Source organism: Xenopus laevis, chromosome 9_10L, assembly GCF_017654675.1.
Source record: "Xenopus laevis strain J_2021 chromosome 9_10L, Xenopus_laevis_v10.1, whole genome shotgun sequence".
NCBI classification, from domain to species: Eukaryota; Metazoa; Chordata; class Amphibia; order Anura; family Pipidae; genus Xenopus; species Xenopus laevis.
The window spans coordinates 84,331,298-84,349,827 of NC_054387.1; the positions used below are offsets into that span (position 1 = coordinate 84,331,298).

The 18,530-nt window shown below is 37.8% G+C and overlaps 1 protein-coding gene across 1 annotated transcript in view; it reads left to right on the forward strand.

The window, feature by feature from the left end:
• Positions 1-18,530, forward strand: part of LOC108701422 — a 98,898-nt gene that overhangs the window by 51,308 nt on the left and 29,060 nt on the right. Inside the window, exons 20-35 of the mRNA XM_018236080.2 lie at positions 755-910; positions 1,812-1,982; positions 5,428-5,608; positions 6,103-6,242; positions 6,779-6,907; positions 7,183-7,273; positions 8,911-9,090; positions 9,663-9,960; positions 11,619-11,733; positions 12,650-12,979; positions 13,578-13,647; positions 14,929-15,063; positions 15,167-15,313; positions 15,386-15,572; positions 16,459-16,677; positions 18,104-18,300. Of these exons, the coding sequence (XP_018091569.1) occupies positions 755-910; positions 1,812-1,982; positions 5,428-5,608; positions 6,103-6,242; positions 6,779-6,907; positions 7,183-7,273; positions 8,911-9,090; positions 9,663-9,960; positions 11,619-11,733; positions 12,650-12,979; positions 13,578-13,647; positions 14,929-15,063; positions 15,167-15,313; positions 15,386-15,572; positions 16,459-16,677; positions 18,104-18,300 (2,746 nt within the window). The remainder of the gene's footprint in view (positions 1-754; positions 911-1,811; positions 1,983-5,427; positions 5,609-6,102; positions 6,243-6,778; positions 6,908-7,182; positions 7,274-8,910; positions 9,091-9,662; positions 9,961-11,618; positions 11,734-12,649; positions 12,980-13,577; positions 13,648-14,928; positions 15,064-15,166; positions 15,314-15,385; positions 15,573-16,458; positions 16,678-18,103; positions 18,301-18,530) is intronic.

Genomic DNA, 18,530 nt, shown 5'->3' on the forward strand with positions numbered 1-18,530 from the left:
GCTCTCTTGGTTTACACTGAGTGGTTACCAGGCAGTAACCAATCAGAGACTTGAGGGGGGGGGCACATAGGTCATATCTGTTGCTTTTGAATCTGAGCTGAATGCTGAGGATCAATTACAAACTCACTGAACAGAAATGTACCATGTGGCCCCGCTTCAAGTTGCTGACTAACTCAGAGTTATAGACCTGAAAAGCAGGAAGTAGTGTTCTGTTCTGTTAGACATCCAGTCACTCCAGCCTTTATACATTACATTTTTGACTAACTAACTATATTAGAAACATTTTTAATTTGCACAGCCCATCTATTTACAAGGTTTTTATGTTCACACTGAACTGCTCCTTTAATCCCTTTTTAAATATTGGAATGACATCAGCTTTTCTCCAATCCATAGGCACCATACCAGATGAAAGTGAATATGAGAAAATCAGAAATAGGGGCTGGTCTATCTATTTATTTATCTATCTATGTTCTAGGTATCCATACATATTTAGAAATACATTTACTGTAGATGTATGTACAACTCCCAATCTATAGGGCTGACTGATGGGGGCTTGAGTTTGAGTTCTGCAGGTCTTGAAAATTGTTTATTCTTGTTTTATATTTTGTTTAGTACTTTAGTAGACAAAGAAAACCCTATATAAGCATGCACAGCATAGAAATGATTCTGTCAGAAGTTCTCTAGAGCCTTTTTGATTTGCTCCCTCATTTCAATTTTATTTGTCTCATGACTTATTCTCCTTTGGTTTATACAGATTATTGACGGGTTTATGACACTGGACAATTGCCGACTCAACGCCTCTATTGTCACCGAGCCATTCCGGGTGTTTTGCAATCTTTCCTCAGAGCAAGGATATGAGATGGCCATCATATTTTTGCAGAATGTCAATATTTTTAAAATGTTTTACAGGGTGAGTTCAACAGAACAACACCACATTGATCAGCTATTGCATTTACAGACATAATGGCCCCAAACATATCCTGACCAGAAAGTGTTCAACCAGTGCATTGCTCCAGTTCAACATGAACATATTCCAAGGGATGTGTTTAAGTTTTCATGCTTCCCAAATTTACTGCCACAGCACCCCATAAACACAAAAAGTAAATGTACTGCTGACGCAAGGACAGTAAATAAAGTATGACACTGACACAGGACTCCACATGCCCCCAGGCAACTTTGTCCAAAAGACTGTCAGAAATACCTTGCCTTGAATACAATATGCTACCAGAATACATACATAACAATTTATATCCTCCATTGTTATTAGTTATTATAAGATTGAGTGTAAAACTCTCTGCTGGGGAACTGCCAATGTTGTGCCATGTGTTTAGTAACAGACATGAATGGAAATCTACTGTTAGGGGTGTATTTATAAACATTGGAGACAATGTTTATAAATTGATGTTGGCCATAGCAACTAATCAGCAATTGGATTTGAACAGTTGACTATAAGTTACAAAAAAAAGCAAAGATCTGCTTGGTTGCTATAAGCAACATCCAGATCCACCAGGGATGTTTGTCTTCAATGTTAGTAAGTACGCCACTTAGCATTAACATGGGGAGGATTCTACTCAGAACATCCTGCATGTGCAATGACAGGCGGATCCTATTTGTGTCTATAACTCTACAAACGCGATGGGGAGTGACATTATCCTATGGATTATACAGAAAGCTTGACCCTAAACCAATTATTTCACTAGGATCAGAAAGCATTAGTTTCTAGGGCAAAAGAACATTGCTTGCTGCCTGCCTCTATATCAATTTACATAATATAACTATGTCACATGCATTGTGCTTTGTCTCTCATTTAGTTACTGGTTCCAACAACCTTGCAAACAACCATAGACCTTATATTGACTGCACTGAATAAAATGATTAATGACTGGAATGCAATGCTTGCACAAATTCCCCCTGAGCAAGAACTGCAGCAAATGCTTGATGTCATTAACACTTTTATGAGCATGTCCAAGCAGAGTAAAAATGTAAGTACTACAATGATAGACTGTATATAGACTGTATATAGGAATGATGGCAAATACAGTGTGTGTATGTATTATAAATAGAAGAAATGGGCAAATAGGAAGATGTTTAAAATGTTTTCCCCTATGTAGCACTTAAAGTAGCGTTGCCATCTTTTCAAGTTGGGGCAAGTATTAAAGCATATTGTGGGCATGACCAGATAGTTTCAAACTGGCAGCAAAAAGAGAAGGAAATGGTTGTTTTGGGGATGAATTGTGGGTGTAAGTGGGCCAATTAGAATGTGTACCAACAGGGAAAACTTTCCCAAACCTTAACCAGTTTGTTAAGGCAGTAAAATATGAGAAACCTATATTTTAGCAATTTTTTTACAGCAATAATTTTCACTAACTGTTTACCTCAGGCTGGTACAATATTGCACCAATCTGGGGATATTTCAAACTAAGCATTGCACCTACATCTTACTTGTGTATGTTCAGTTTACGTAAACTGGATAATATTAGTATAATATAGATGCGCAACTCCACAAGTCTGAACTGCAAGGCAGTCTGCAAAAAAACTAGTAAAATGGCATTTTGTAGCTAAATTATAAAGATTAGGGTTAGGGAACCAATACAATTTTTCCTCAATTGGTAAAAAAAGTTAGCAATTTAATATATACTGGACAGGGGGGGGGGTGCCGAGTTTATTGGCCTTTCCTTGTTCTTTAACACAGATGTGTTCTCATAGTGCCTTTGAACAGCTTTTTAATTATGCCTTTATTATGCAGCCGTTTGGCAACCTCACTATTGTTATTTATTTTAACAGATAGTGATGGTTAAAAACTCACCCTTATAGGGAAATATTATTATTGTTGTTATGTAGTATTTTCAGTTTATTTCCCTATAAACCTACAGTAGAGGGCATAGGATATTTTCTATGATCATAAATGGTAGCATTGAGTTGCAGAGTTGTTTGTTTCAGGTGGGACATGACTTCGCCAAGTTTTGGAGCACAACTTATGGGCTTGGTATCCCCTGTGTTCTGAGAACCCAAATATGTTCAGCCCCTAAAACATTGCTTCCCATTGCTTATGGTACAAAGGGTGAACCACGTACATTTCTTTGCTGTCTTGTGCTTCTCATAAGCCTTCCCATTCTCATAAAGTGCATTTACAAAATGAGCCTAAAAAAGACATCACGGATGACCACAAAGTGTGCAATTAGAGCTAGAGATGTCGCGAACTGTTCGCCGGCGAACTTGTTCGCGCGAACATCGGGTGTTCGCGCTCGCCGGAAGTTCGCGAACGTCGCGCGACGTTCGCCATTTTGGGTTCGCCATTGTTGGCGCTTTTTTTTGCCCTCTCACCCCAGACCAGCAGGTACATGGCAGCCAATCAGGAAGCTCTCCCCTGGACCACTCCCCTTCCCTATAAAAACCGAAGCCCTGCAGCGTTTTTTCACTCTGCCTGTGTGTGCTGAAGAGATAGTGTAGGGAGAGAGCTGCTGCCTGTTAGTGATTTCAGGGACAGTTGAAAGTTTGCTGGCTAGTAATCGTTTTGATACTGCTCTGTTATTGGAGGGACAGAAGTCTGCAGGGGTTTGAGGGACATTTAAGCTTAGGTAGCTTTGCTGGCTAGTAATCTACCTTCTACTGCAGTGCTCTGTATGTAGCTGCAGTGGGCAGCTGTCCTGCTTCTGATCTCATCTGCTGACTGCTGCAATAACAGTAGTCCTTGTAAGGACTGCTTTTATTTATTTTTTTGTTGTTTTACTACTACTACTACTACTACTACTATAAGAGCCCAGTGCTATTAGTCTAGCAGTGTTGGGGAGTGGGACTGGTGTGCTAATCTGCTGCTCCTAGTAGTTCAGCAGCACCAACTTTAATTTTTTTTTTTTAATATTCATTTTTTTTTATTTTACTTTTTTTTATTTTACTACCGCTGTAGTAGTGTATAAGTTGACCTTTTAGGCATTATTTGCCCTGTAGGCATTATTTGCACACTGTTTTCTTCAACCCGCCATCTAGCTGTGTGACCTTGTTCACATTCTGTCTAAATATCCATAATATTACCGTCTCCAGAAAAAACACCGGAGTGACTTTTTTCAAGCAGCCATAATATATTTTACGTAATCCGTATCCATCGCTGTAGTAGTGTATAAGTTGACCTTGTAGGCATTGTTTGCCCAGTTTTTTTGGCCGCAGCCACTGAAGCACAGAGGCCAGAAAAAATATGCCATATAAATGCTGAAAATAGTCATTTTTTGCCATACGTTGACTCAACGTATATGGCAAAAAATTACTATTTTCAGCATTTATATGGCATATTTTTTCTGGCAACTGTGCTTCAGTGGCTGCGACCAAAAAAACTGGGCAAACAATGCCTACAAGGTCAACGTATGGCAAAAAATGACTATTTTCAGCATTTATATGGCATATTTTTTCTGGCAACTGTGCTTCAGTGGCTGCAACCAAAAAAACTGGGCAAACAATGTCTACAAGGTCAACGTATGGCGAAAAATTACTATTTTCAGCATTTATATGGCATATTTTTTATGGCAACTGTGCTTCAGTGGCTGCGTACAAAAAAACTGGGCAAACAATGCCTACAAGGTCAATGTATGGCAGTTGTTTAAAGAGAACAGTAGATTACTAGCCAGCAAAGCTACCTAAGCTAAAATGTCCCTCAAATCCCTGCAGACTTCTGTCCCTCCAATACAGAGCAGTATCAAGCAGATTACTAGCCAGCAAACTTACTATCATCTGTCCCTGAAATCACTAACAGCTCTCCCCCTACACTATCTCTTCCAAGCACACACAGGCAGATTTTTCAGATACATTTTTGCCCTTGATCCCCCTCTGGCATGCCACTGTCCAGGTCGTTGCACCCTTTAAACAACTTTAAAATCATTTTTCTGGCCAGAAATGTCTTTTCTAGATGTTAAAGTTCGCCTTCCCATTGAAGTCTATGGGGTTCGCGAACCGTTCGCGAACCGCTCGCATTTTTGCGCAAGTTCGCGAATATGTTCGCGAACTTTTTTTCCGACGTTCGCTACATCCCTGATTAGAGCACTGCCCCTGTTCTCAGTTCTTCATATTCCACAGATACATTCAGTTTTTGAGCTTCCTTCATTTGCTACAGCACTGTGCTTGAAAAAAACATGAAAAGTGAAAGTAATGTTGAAGCACTGCCACCGACTAAAAACACCACAATCCTTGCTTCCCACAGCCACATGACTGCCTCTGTACCACTGAATCTAAGAAATACTGATGTATTGGCACCTTCAGTTAATGAATTCTTTCCACAAAAGCCAAGCAGAAAGCTGATATGGCAGAAAAGCTATACTATGCAATACTATGACCCTGCTCCTATGATACCATTGCTCTGTAGCAAAATCCAGAGAGGAATACATGCAGGACAACAATTTGTTGCATTATCATTGTTCATTATCTTTCTCTTTTTTTAAGACATTGTTAAGGAAAAAAAGATCCACTGATACCCGTACCATCACTATAACTGAAGTCTCAAAAAGTATCTGCAGTAACAATTTCACCAGCCTCAGGAAGGCCCTTCAACAGCTGTACTCTACAAACACTTCCAGTGCAAAATCAGCAAGCCTCACTGATACATATGGCATTCCTACTGACAGTAAGTAATGAACATAGTAGCCTTCTATTGGTTGTGCCATAATATCATATAATAATGCTCTCATGTGGTAGATTAATATATATTGCAAAGTTCCATTCCTAGTGACCAATGCCAACCAATCATTAGGCAGCATTTAGTAGCCTGTTTGAACAAACATCTGATTGCTATGACTAGTCCCCATTTAAGTGACAAGTGGGGCCATGTGCAATATCAAATATAGCCACTTCCATATAATTGTGCTTGGTGCCGCTGCCTTTGTCCTGCCTCCTGTTAAGGAGCAGCTGACTCTGAAAATAACCATAGCTCAACGCTTCCCACAGCGGCCTGCTTAAATATGTACTGCGAACTTACGCCTAAAAAATTGGAATTGGAACCTCCCAACATCTCAGCAAGATATTGTAAATTAAGAATAACAGTGAACAGAATAAGAATACCTGTCATAGGCAGAATCATTTTGCAACTTTGCATCATGTTCTAACTTTACTCTTTTTCAGATGCATTCTGCACCCAGCTCTTCATGAATTTAGTTTCCACGACCAGTGGGACTGCCTCTTGGCTTCTGCTGAAGCCCCTGTTATATGGACAGATTCTTTACACACCAAACACCATCCTAACACAGCAAATAATGCAGAAGGTATTTCTCAGTGCAGGATTTCTGCATATTATATATACATAGCCACCCCAAATACCTTGGCAATGTAATTCATTAGGTGCTTGTTACTTTTCACCAGTGTTATCTTCTATCATTACAGCTTATTAATTTCCCAAAGCACTGTATAGTACATACATATTTCAATGCAGATCTCATAATTTAAAGGTACCATCTAATTGCCCTAAATAGAGGGCTTTCTGCTGATGTCTATGGAGAATAGCTCGGCAAGCCAGAAACAAGGAAGTAGTACGAAGACATCATACTATATGTAATATATTGTATGCACAAGATGGAGCCTCATAATTGTCTAGATAGAATTAGTTACATGGAATATAAAACAATTTCTGATAACAGTATAGTATAACAATGGTACTATAAAAACAGTTAGCCATAACCTGTGATGATGTACCCATATAGGATTTAGAAAGCAAGGCTGCCATGTTTACATCTGTTTACACTTATGGATTCAATTGTAATAATTATCATACCAAAAGAAAAAAAAATGCTTTCTCTTACAGGCGAATGCCACCATTCAGCAGGTTGTGGGATACAAAGCCAATGTCAGCAGTTGGGATACTAGCATCCAGCAGTTATTAAATCAATGGGATACACTTCAGAATGCTGAATCTCTTATTGGACCTCTACAGGTAAAATCTAATCATAAATAAATTGTAAACCATGAGTGATGCTGTGGCTCTGCCAATCGAATCTTTCCACCAGTAGGTGCACATCTGACCAAACATACTTCCCAACATAAATGGCATAAATTGCTCACTGTACTATTGGATATAATGACCAGGTGATGTTAGCCAGATATCTGCAACCAGCGACTCTCCAAATTGTGAATACCATACAATAGTATAATCCAAGAAGCATACCTGTGTAGCTAGCCTGCTGATAAATTGTTTGTTTTGCTTTTTAGGTTCTGCTCAGCAATTCTTTTATAAATAGCCTTCTTGAGGAGTTTCTGCATACTAACGCATCTCAAATCAATAGTACAATAAACAGTGCCTGTAAGTATAGCGTTTCTCTTCTTACAAACTCCACACAGACTTTATTTAGGCTTAGTAAATACAAAGAAACGTACAAATGAAATCTATGTATATTAATTGTAGTATCCAAATGCATTTGTACACACCAACCATAAGAACTGTGTAGCTTAACTTTAATATTCACTGTTCTTTAAGGGGTAGTTTATACTAATGACACCAAAAGTAGCACTTGCAAAAAGTTATTACTGGCTTGAGACTAAAACTTAATATTCACTGTTCTTTAAGGGGTAGTTTATACTAATGACACCAAAAGTAGCACTTGCAAAAAGTTATTACTGGCTTGAGACTAAAACTTAGGTTTTTATCATTGGGGGCCTGTAAGAATACTAAACCTGGAGGATGCATTTTATCCAAAATGAGTCTGTTATTTTGTCATACTTTATCATTGTACCATTCTGTGTCCTGCAAATTCAGCTATACTGCTGCACAACCAGGTTTCACTATACGCAGTTGATATACAGGTATGGGACCTGATATCCAGAATGCTTGGGACTGGGGTTTTAAACATTACATAAATCCAATAGGCTGTTTTTGCTTCCAGTAAGGGTACATTATATCTTAGTTTGGGTACAAGGTACTGATTTATTATAAAAGAGAAAAAGGAAATCATTTTTAAAAATCTGGATTGTGTGGATAAAACGAAGTATTGAAGATGGCCACCCCGTAATTCGGAGCCTTCTGGATAATGGGTTTCCAGACAATGGATGCCATACTTGTACATATGCTGCCAACAGTAGCAATTAAAGTGTCAACTTGTACCTGTCTGAGTACAAGTGTGCACAAATGTCTGCCAACTTTGAGCTGGAAATCATCCTGTACATTGAATCTCCATTACATACCAGCTGCTAGCTATGCCAGATGGAGTAGTTGTTAAAGCAGTGCCTTTCTCCACTTCTCTTATGGAACACTTTGATTTGCACCGACTATCCACCAAATAGACAAACTTGGATGCCAGTGGCCCATCAAAAACCCTTAGACCGTGGGCCCACTTTCTAAACTACTATTCCTCCCCTCCTCACTCAACCTCTTTATTCTCCTCTAGTCTTTTATAACTACTTACTATATTTTTCCATTATTAAGCATTTTTCCCCATAAAGAAATAGGGAAGTACTATGAAATAGGCCAAATGGTTAGAAGCAAGAGGACCCACTAACACCTGGGCCCACCAGTAGTTTTTCTGGTATCCTGGTGGCCAGTATAACACTGAATAGGTGTTAGTGACATAAAGTATGCTTCATGTTCTGACCAAGCATGCAAATCGAGAAGCTGACCAGTAAGGGGAAGCCAGCAGTCCAATGCCTGTTACGTTACATCTTGTTGCTTCAATGTGGCCTTCCTCCTTCAAACCCTTGTCATAGACCATGCAGAGCACACTCAAATCAGCTGCAGGGTATTGGATTCACCCCTTGGCACACATAGCTATGTTTATTCTGAGCAGAAATACATAATATACTCCTGATACACTGGGTGGGGGGGGGCCTAATATCAACATGCACCACTATTTTCCCTTCCAGCATCTTGCCCAACTCAGAAATGCTTTTTCTCCCCTTTTCCAGTTTTTTCATCTGTCATTTAACAGAATGTTTTTTTCTGTGCAGTAAACATCATAAATCTGCTCAAGAAGAACATGAATAATATCAAGGAATTCCAGCCTATTGCAGTTGTGCTAAACAACTTATTATCCTGTATGACATATAACCGTATCCAGCCAATGAACAGTGTAGAAGAAATGCAAGCAAAAGCAGAAGAACTGCAGAAAAACAACCAGCTGTTTGCAGGTGACATAGAAAGAAAGAAAGAAATACTGTATTTATACGTAGAAATAACTTTTATTTATTTTCCCCCTTCCTTATTTTACTGTGAACGCTTATCTTGTTAAGTACCAACATCATTACTCTCTTGGGTTTATACACAAGTGGAAGTTGTAACATTGTGTGCTTCTTCTGGGCTAATCTTCACATAATACAGCACCATCTGTGCATGACTTTTGTTTCAGTTACTTTTCTGTACTATGAAGATTACCCAGCAGAAGCAATCAGTATTGTTGGTCCTGTTCATGTATACGGCAGTGGTATGACATAGTACACAAGATAAGTCACACAGTAAAGGAAGAAATCATGTATGAGGTGTCCCAAAGAGAAGTAACCATGGTTCCAGTATGCAACTATAGTATCACTATGAAATCCTTAAATGGGCTTAAATTAGCTAATTAGTTCATTAAACTTAGTCTCTGTGTGCAACCTATGCGCAGACACTCTTCTAAGAAAAGAAATGGTAACCATGCATAAAAGGGTATTTCTTTGTGTGGGAACCATACATAAATCTCTATACACACTTTTTCCCTTTACAGCTGTGACGTTCGATCTTCCCTCTGAGACCTCTGGGCAGAATAAAGCATCATCTAATCTACCCAAGCACATCAAGTACACAATTAGCATGGAGCCCATGCTCTCAGAGGACACCAGTGTCATCAGAGAATCATATTGGACCCCTGTCCCAGCCAGCTCCATGAACAAATACAGTCGAGGCTTTGTGTATCTACAAGAAAATATTGATAGAGCTATTATTGAAATGCAGACAAATAAGAGTGTCACTAATATTGGATTGCAATACCAGCCAATGCCATACCCTTGCTACAAGAGAGACCGGTATGTTAAATTCTCTACCACCATTAACACTGAGTTATAACTATTATCTAGGCAGGGTATACATACTAATCGGTTTAAGTCCCCTGGGGGAAATGCCATAAAAATATGATGTTATTTGGTATAGAACAGGCAGGGATTATTCACATAGTCTATAGGAAACCCCTATTCATATGCAAATGGATCTTGAGAAGAAAATTATAAATGTTTTAAGGACTGAAGAGATGGAGCATGCTCTGCTACTCCCCAATGCAAGTGAGGCATTTTGAAGCCTCATTTAAGAACTTCAGATGTATTACCATCTTACACTTGTGGCCTTGTTGGATTTTTGGCAGCTCCTTGTACCAATCTGACTTTAATCTCAAAAGAAATACAAAAGATTGACCAGTTCTTAAAAATAGAGTCAAGTTTGATTTACTTAAAAGGGGCAAGGTGCAAAGCACAACATTGCTGAAAAACACCATGATTTTTGCACTGTGCTCTTCCCCATTGAAATTGTGTTTTACCCACAGAGTCCATATAATGAAGCACACAGAGTTATGTTTTTTACTGTCTGTGGCACTGCCTGTATTTGACAGTGCTGCATACATGAGAGGTTGGATGTGGGCAGCACACAGGTCCCCTAGCGATCCCCTAATTTGCATTTCCTTCAGAACAAGCAAGCCAGTAGTTGCAGGGGATGCAATGCTGCATGGAGACCTGTACTAATTGCCTCTTAAAGTAGAACTATTGTTAAAATAAAAATGTAATCTTTATCTAACTGAAATAAGAAACTTTCCAAATATAATCAATAATAAATTCTGTACTCTTTCTAAAATAGTGACGTTATGCAAAAATTTGAGTTATATTTTGTTTGACCGTTAGATCTAATATATCTTTATTCTCTCAGTCCCAGGATTTACCTGTCTCAAGGGCTGATTTATGAATAAAAAAAATATGCAAAATTGTGTGCATTTACCCTGCTTTAATGCATTGTGTGTAATTATATACAAATACACAGTACAGGGCACACAAACAAATGGGAAACCAGGAATTAATATCTATTTCGAGGATTTGTTACTTTAAGGGTTCCCTAAGAGGTTAATTTGTTAAAAGGTGAATTTTAGTGGTATTAGAGCTTTTTCAAACAATGACTAAACTCTATTTCTCTAAAACAACAAATGCCATGAAAGTTATTAAAGGATCTGAATATGAAAAGCACTAATGGAAAAAAAACACTGACTGATCTGAAAAAAAAAATACGAATATCTCTAAAACCTCTAACATTGCGAGTTTTTCTGACAATTACAATAGGATCAATGCAGCTTCCATTGACTGCATTTACTTGGCAAAGTTTTGTATTACAGTTTATTGTAATTCTTACACTTAATAAATCTAAAATTTTTGGAGTCATAGAGAAATTAAAAAAACATGAATTTGGGAAAAAAACAAGATTTGAGGAAAAAAAAGAAATCCGAAATGTAGTAAATCAGTATGTTGCACCAACAAATGTAACTAACTTGCATCCATTGATTTGCATACTTATGCCGTTGTTGATGCTGCATGTTAAAAGTAAATGCATTTACATATATAAACACATTTACATATCTGTTATAAAACCATTTAATTATAACATCAGAGAACATTCTGACAGTTTAGCTCTGTTTTCTTCATTTCAACAGTTTCCTGGCAAGCATGGGCTACACTCTGCCAATCGCACTGATGATTACATGGGTCCTTTTTATCTCAGCATTTATAAAGAAGATTGTGCATGAGAAAGAGATGAGGTTGCATGAGGTATAAGCTTTTTTCCACAGTGTGTCCAGAATGCATTATTTACTGGTGTTCCAAAGGCTTCTTTAGGGGAAACAAACATAGAGTCAAAGTGTTCATATACTGTAAGAAATTATATTCCTTCATTAGCTTTCATTTAGAACAGTGATTTGATCTAGTTGAAGCAAGAACCAATTGGATATATATATATATATATATATATATATATATATATATATATATATATATATATATATATATATACAAATACAAGAGGTCCTCTGCACTCAACCCATTATCAATATATTTAAGACAGAGACATGTTGTGCATACTGCTACTGAAAAATGCCTTACCCTTTAAACAAAACAGGGATTGTTTGTCCATATATTGCAATATATTTAAGCTGGCCAACTACGTCAAACTCATCCAATATCTGGCCAGTCCTATGTTTAACTTTTATCTGATTCATTAAGAATTCTATTGCTTCATTATAAATTTTACAAAGGGACTAAGTTTTACCTGCAACTTACTTGCTGCTTTCAAAGTAAAACTCCCAAACTTGGCTGCCCTTTTATTAGACACCAGTGGGATCACCTGACTATAGCTGGGAAGGGTGGGAGCTACAACATGGAGCTGGTCACTGCTCCTGTATAACTATAACAAACAAGGGAAAGTTGTGCTCACCACTAATTTTTAAAACCATTAGGTGGGGGTGCAATGAGGGTGTGACCACAAAATACATATAGACAAATACATATCCATATCGACAGTTTGTGGACTTTAGCTAGACTCCAACAGCTTCTGATCCATAGACAAGTTGTATTATATTCACAAACCATGACTAGTCAGTTATTTTGTCGTATGTTCTGATGCCTATTGTGTTCCCTGGTAAGGCAGGGTACAGTGACCTGACAATAATAATATGTGTTCTCTTTACAGTACATGAGGATGATGGGAGTCAACTCGAACAGCCATTTTTGTGCTTGGTTCATTGAGAGTGCAGCGTTCCTATTAATAACACTCAGCATCCTAGTTATGCTTCTGAAATTTGGCAAAATGCTTCCCAATAGCAATGGCTTTATTCTTTTTCTCCTTCTCCTGGATTATAGTTTAACAATTATTGCCATGAGCTATCTCATCAGTGTTTTCTTCCACAACACCAATGTGGCTGGACTTAGTGGAAGCCTGATCTACATCATTACTTTTTTCCCTTTTATTGTCATTGTCACAAAGGGGTCTGTTTTATCCTTTTCTGCTAAGACATTGCTGGTAAGTTTATATGGATGATGGTTAAAAGAAGACATATTTATACAGTATCATTATAATATATATGTATAGTACAGGTATGGGATAACATGTCTAGAAACCTATTTTCCAGAATGCTCTCACAGAAGGGGTGCGGCTTCAATGTCATGGGGCAGAGCCATGACATTGCATGGGATCCAATCAGACCCAGACTGGCAATCTGTAGATGCTGGCAAATGTCAGAGGGGCTGCTGTAAGCTGCCATAGACAGTCACTATTTACGGGGCTGGCGGGGGTGCTATTTGGACCTTTGTGTACATGAAATGTCAGGCCCTATTTTGAATCCCAGTTCAGACCTGAATTCAATGCAAACTCAGTAAGTAGGCAGGTTTGGGGGGCACACAGGGGGAGGGAAGTGATGGGTTTTTAGGCGGTTTATAAGTGGGGCAGTGGCTGAACACCTAGGGATTACAAATTTACCAGCAGCTACATTGCTGGTAATTGTGTAATACCTGCCCCAGCCTTGGCTAGTATTTTACAGGATGGCAACCGTACTAATGCATACAGACTTCACTGTGTTAATCAGTATTCTAATATACATTTTTTTTGTATTGCTACATAGTGTATTTTTTCTCCAACGGCACTGAGCAATGCAATCCAGTATGTGGTTTATTATGAAGAACAAGGTGTCGGTGAGTTACATTTTGTATGTGAAAAAAGAATTATCCCACTCTTTTGTAGTTTATACACTATATAAAGTGTATAAAGTATCCCCAATGTAAAAGATAAGCATATTATAAGTCACTGAGGAGTTCCAGGACCATTTGGAGTGCATTTTTACAGGTCATGGAACTCCTTGGTGACTTCAGATATCCTCAAATGGATCATTATTTATTATAACAGGAGTGTCATGTGACAAATTTTAAACCACTAAGCACCAATTACAGCTGATGAGATCACTAAGCACTGTTTCTAGGGATATACAGAAAATTCCAGGATATTCATGACAAGTCTCTGTGGGGACACCTGTAAACTTACAGGTAATCAGCACTTAAAGAGAAGCAGGGTATTTAAAAAAATTATCATTCTTGTATGTTGGGTTATGTAATAAGACAAATAATTTTCATATATTGTAACTCCTAAAACTATAGCTGACTTTTACACATTTTCATATATTGTGAACTTGTTATAGAGGGTTGTTAAAATCCTGGCCCACAAATTGGCTCTGAATCTTTGAATTTTCAAAGTGCAAGGCAGTTTGTAAAGTGCAAAAAAACATTCACAGACTGCATTACTCTACCCCATGCTTTGCAACATGGGCAAAGGTATTTGCCGTACAAAATGGAACACTATAACCTGCAAAAGGGCACCCATTATTTTTTCATTAAAACACTTTAATTTGTGTGGCTGCCCTCTGTACCTCCTGTCAGGTAAAAAATCCTGCTCAAGGTGCAGAGTGCAGAGGATGCAAAGCAGCTGCTTTAGGACAGGTGGTAAATGCAGGAACTATTGCAGCCTGTATCTACCAGGGCCATTTGTGTGCCACCCCATCCACTTCTCATGAATAAAGTGCAAAAACCTTTGGCAATTCATCTATGTGCAAGTCAGCAGTGCATCCTGCCTTGCATATCATCAATGATCACTATTATCTCTTTACAGGAGTTGTGGGGAAAGAATGATAGGAACTCAGAATCTACTCTATCATATAGATACAATAATCACTTACTGTGATTAAGTGCCATAGGAAAGGCATCCAAAATGTATGTAACAGGCATGGGAGTGACAGTTAAAAAAGAGTACAGTTCTGTAACATAACCACTTCCTGTAGCGGTACTTTGTTGCTTTTGCTCTTTCCTCAAATAATATAAAGTGGCATATTGAGTGTTGCTGGCAAAATTTGTTCATGTCTATACAATTGAATCATGTGAAGATAATTATGTTTTCTTACAACTGAATTTATTTTGCCTTTCCAGGGATCCAATGGAGTAATATGTACATATCCCCACTTCTAGGGGATTCAATGACTTTTGGGTGGTTATGTTGGCTCTTGCTAATAGACTCAATGATTTACTTCCTCGTTGGCTTTTATATTCGGATGGTATTTCCAGGTAAAAAAATCATGTCCTTGAGATTCCCACAAAAAGCTGTGTTAATATTTACATACCTTGAAATTAGTCATGATAATAATACAAATCCTCAAATTTCTTTCAGGCAAATATGGAATCCCAGCTCCCTGGTATTTTCCCTTCCAGATATCATTCTGGCTGAAATGCTGTGGGCTTGAATCTCTGCGCCCCACAAAATCAAGTGGATTGATGTTTACCAATATCATGGCAGACAACATATATCATAGAAAGGGTAATTAGCTAAAGAATTAACGATTAAAATGAGTATTCGTGGCATATCAACTAACATCTTAGCTTTTTGCAGGTGCAGAGAATGATCTTTGTCCGTTAAATGAACAAGAACCCAATGGTCTTACTGTGGGAGTGTCACTTCATGGCTTAACAAAAGTTTTCCAGTCCAAAACAGCTGTCAAAAATCTAAATTTAAACTTCTACGAGGGTCACATAACAGCACTTTTGGGGCACAATGGAGCTGGAAAAACTACCACTCTGTAAGTACATGTGTAATTTATGTAAAATCAATCTTATGTTAAAAACAAAGTTTAGACATACCATAGCTGATGCCCCAAAGGCTTTCAACCCAAGATTAAAACTTTTAGCAGGTTCCTGAACTAAGGAAAGTATGTTATTGTTAAGCTACAATAGCTGATTTGATATTAATTTCTAGTTTATATTTCCTTGAAAAAGGTATGTAGCCCTCACAAACCAGTATATCAATTGGATTCAAGTATAGGCAACTATCAACGGGATTCAACTATAGGCAACTATGGGGCGATTTAAAAAGATAATCCTACTATTCAAGTCTGTCCTGGCTAAAATGTCGATCAGTTGGTGAAAGAAAGTGAAGAGAAGAAGCAGTAAACACTGGGAAGAGACAAGACAAATATAGCATTGTTGCGCTCATTGTGGGGCTGCAACAGTATCCCATTGGGTGTTCTATTTCAGTCTAAATGCCAAGGTCATTCAAGCAATATAACATCTCTCATGAATGTCTAAAGAAAATGAACATATGAATGATATGATGATATTATTCCCATTTACTGAATATAAACGGAACTTCTAGAATAACAGAGTTTAGTGAATAACACTCACACCATTAAAATAAGTGAAAGGGCTACCCCTACAACAAATTAATTTGTTTGACTATAAATGGAGAGGCTTTGAGACAGACAGCAGTGCTTTACAAGCGGCACTATCCTTTATTGCTAACTGTGCTATGATTTATAGCTAATTTAGGATGATATATTCCTAATGTTTTCTATGCCCACAATTCATTTTAATAAAAAAATGGCAAAAATATTGGGGCAAAATCATGGAAATTATTTGAATTTATATAACCACTTTCCAATGCTTTCCTTTGTTTTTTTTATTCTCCAGGTCCATGTTGACAGGTCTCTATGGTTCCACTTCTGGTACTATTTATGTGTATGGTGATGATATCAGAACAAATTTGGATCGTGCTAGGAGCAACATGGGAGTCTGCATGCAATATGATGTTCACTTTGATCATCTTACCACTAAGGAACACTTGCTGCTTTATGGTTCTATCAAAGCTCCTCAATGGAGCAGGACACATCTACATGACGAAGTGAAGAGGTGAGTGGAATTAGATTGCTATGGCAAGCCTTCTCCATCATGATTCTTTGTTAGTGAAGTCAGAGAACCTGTATTTCATGAAATAATAAGAACCGTAGGGCCCACTCCACTTAATATGACATGAAATATTAAAAGGCCACTATTCTGATTTTCCTTCCAATCTCTCTAATATGAATAAAAGCTCCACATGTTTATTTTCCTTAATTATACAGTAGAGTTCTCCAGCTTAGTCATACAAATAACAGCTTTAATTGAATCATATTAAGGGAAAAGTGCCAGAAAGACTTACTATTGGAATGTATGGCCCTCTCCATTATATTCACTTTTCCATAAAAGTTCCTTAAAGAGGTGGTGATTTATTGTGGCAAAATATCCTGTCCTTAACCTTCTATTCAGCGATGCTGGAAAACAATCGGCAGCAGCAGTTGCCTCATTGCATTTATTTTACAAAAGCAAGATCTTGTATTGATTGCAAGTTGATGCTGCACTTTGGAATGCTTTATACACACAAAATACAATTTAAATGTAAAATTTAATTGAGAGACTCCCTTGTCCCCTTCATGCAGCACAAGTTTACAAATATAGAATATGTTGGAGATTTCTTAAGAAATCTTGCTAGTGCAATTTTTAATGCAAGCACCATGTTTTTTCCCACTATGCACTTTTTCCCTGGATTTCTAGCATCAGAGCAGATGCAAATGTGTGATTTCTTTGATGCAATTGTGCTGTGCCTACCATAATTCCATCTGATTCTCCAAAATGGATGAAACTGCGTGTGTACTTTGTTAAAAATAAAAACTGATACAGATGTGCTGAATATTTTCAAGTCGGCCTGGAGTCATTTCTGCTGTTCCCCATTTGAGTGATGTCTGTACCCAATTCTTTAGGGGCAATGATGCTGCCCTAATTGACAAGGGGCTTGGAAGGGAGCCCTAGAGCTACTGCCTGGTCAATAGGAGGTGGTAGCTCCAGGGTCTTCCTGCATTAATATGCCCAGCAGTGCCCATTCCAAATGGAAGACAGGAAAGACCTAGCAGCGCTAAGTAAAATTATAAGTGCGCAAGAAGCACATTTTGGTGCCCTAAAGGTACACATAGTGCTACTTGTTGCCTATGATTTTGTGGCTTCCAAATGCCAGAAAATATCTCTCCTATCCCTTATATATTTTAATTCATGTTATATGCATATTCTGTCCTCAATAATTCTAACATACATCTTTATAACTTATTTCAGCATTTCTGTAAAATGTCTGGTCTTGAAGGTCATTCTTAGTAAGTGTAATAAGGACAGTATATGCTATAATTTATAGTATAGTATATATCTTGATAAAATGTTAATGTTGAATAGGATCTTGAAAAAAATCTAAGTTGCTGATGTGATGTAAGGCTTACTGAGTGCTGAACAAAACTTTTTAATTTTTTTGCAGGAATTTGAAAGACACAGGATTATACAATCACCGCCACAAGCCTGTGAAGGCCTTATCTGGTGGCATGAAACGGAAGCTGTCTATTTGCATGGCTCTGATTGGTGGTTCCAAAGTTGTGATCTTAGATGAACCAACCACTGGTGTAGACCCCTGTTCAAGACGTAGTATCTGGGAGGTCATATCCAAACAGAAAAAAGGTTAGGGTGAAGTCTGTATGTGCTAAAATATCAGTGACTAGATGCTAAAATATATTATATATATTGTTTGATTCTGTCCATTCTTTTTATGACATTTTAAGCTTTGGTTTATATAGCAAATACATTTAAATACTCATTAATTTCCAAATGAACCCAGTGTGTATGTGTTTCTATGCTAGATTTGTGGAGTACCTGTTCGGGGGAACTTGGTAATGGTTGTGGTAAAATGG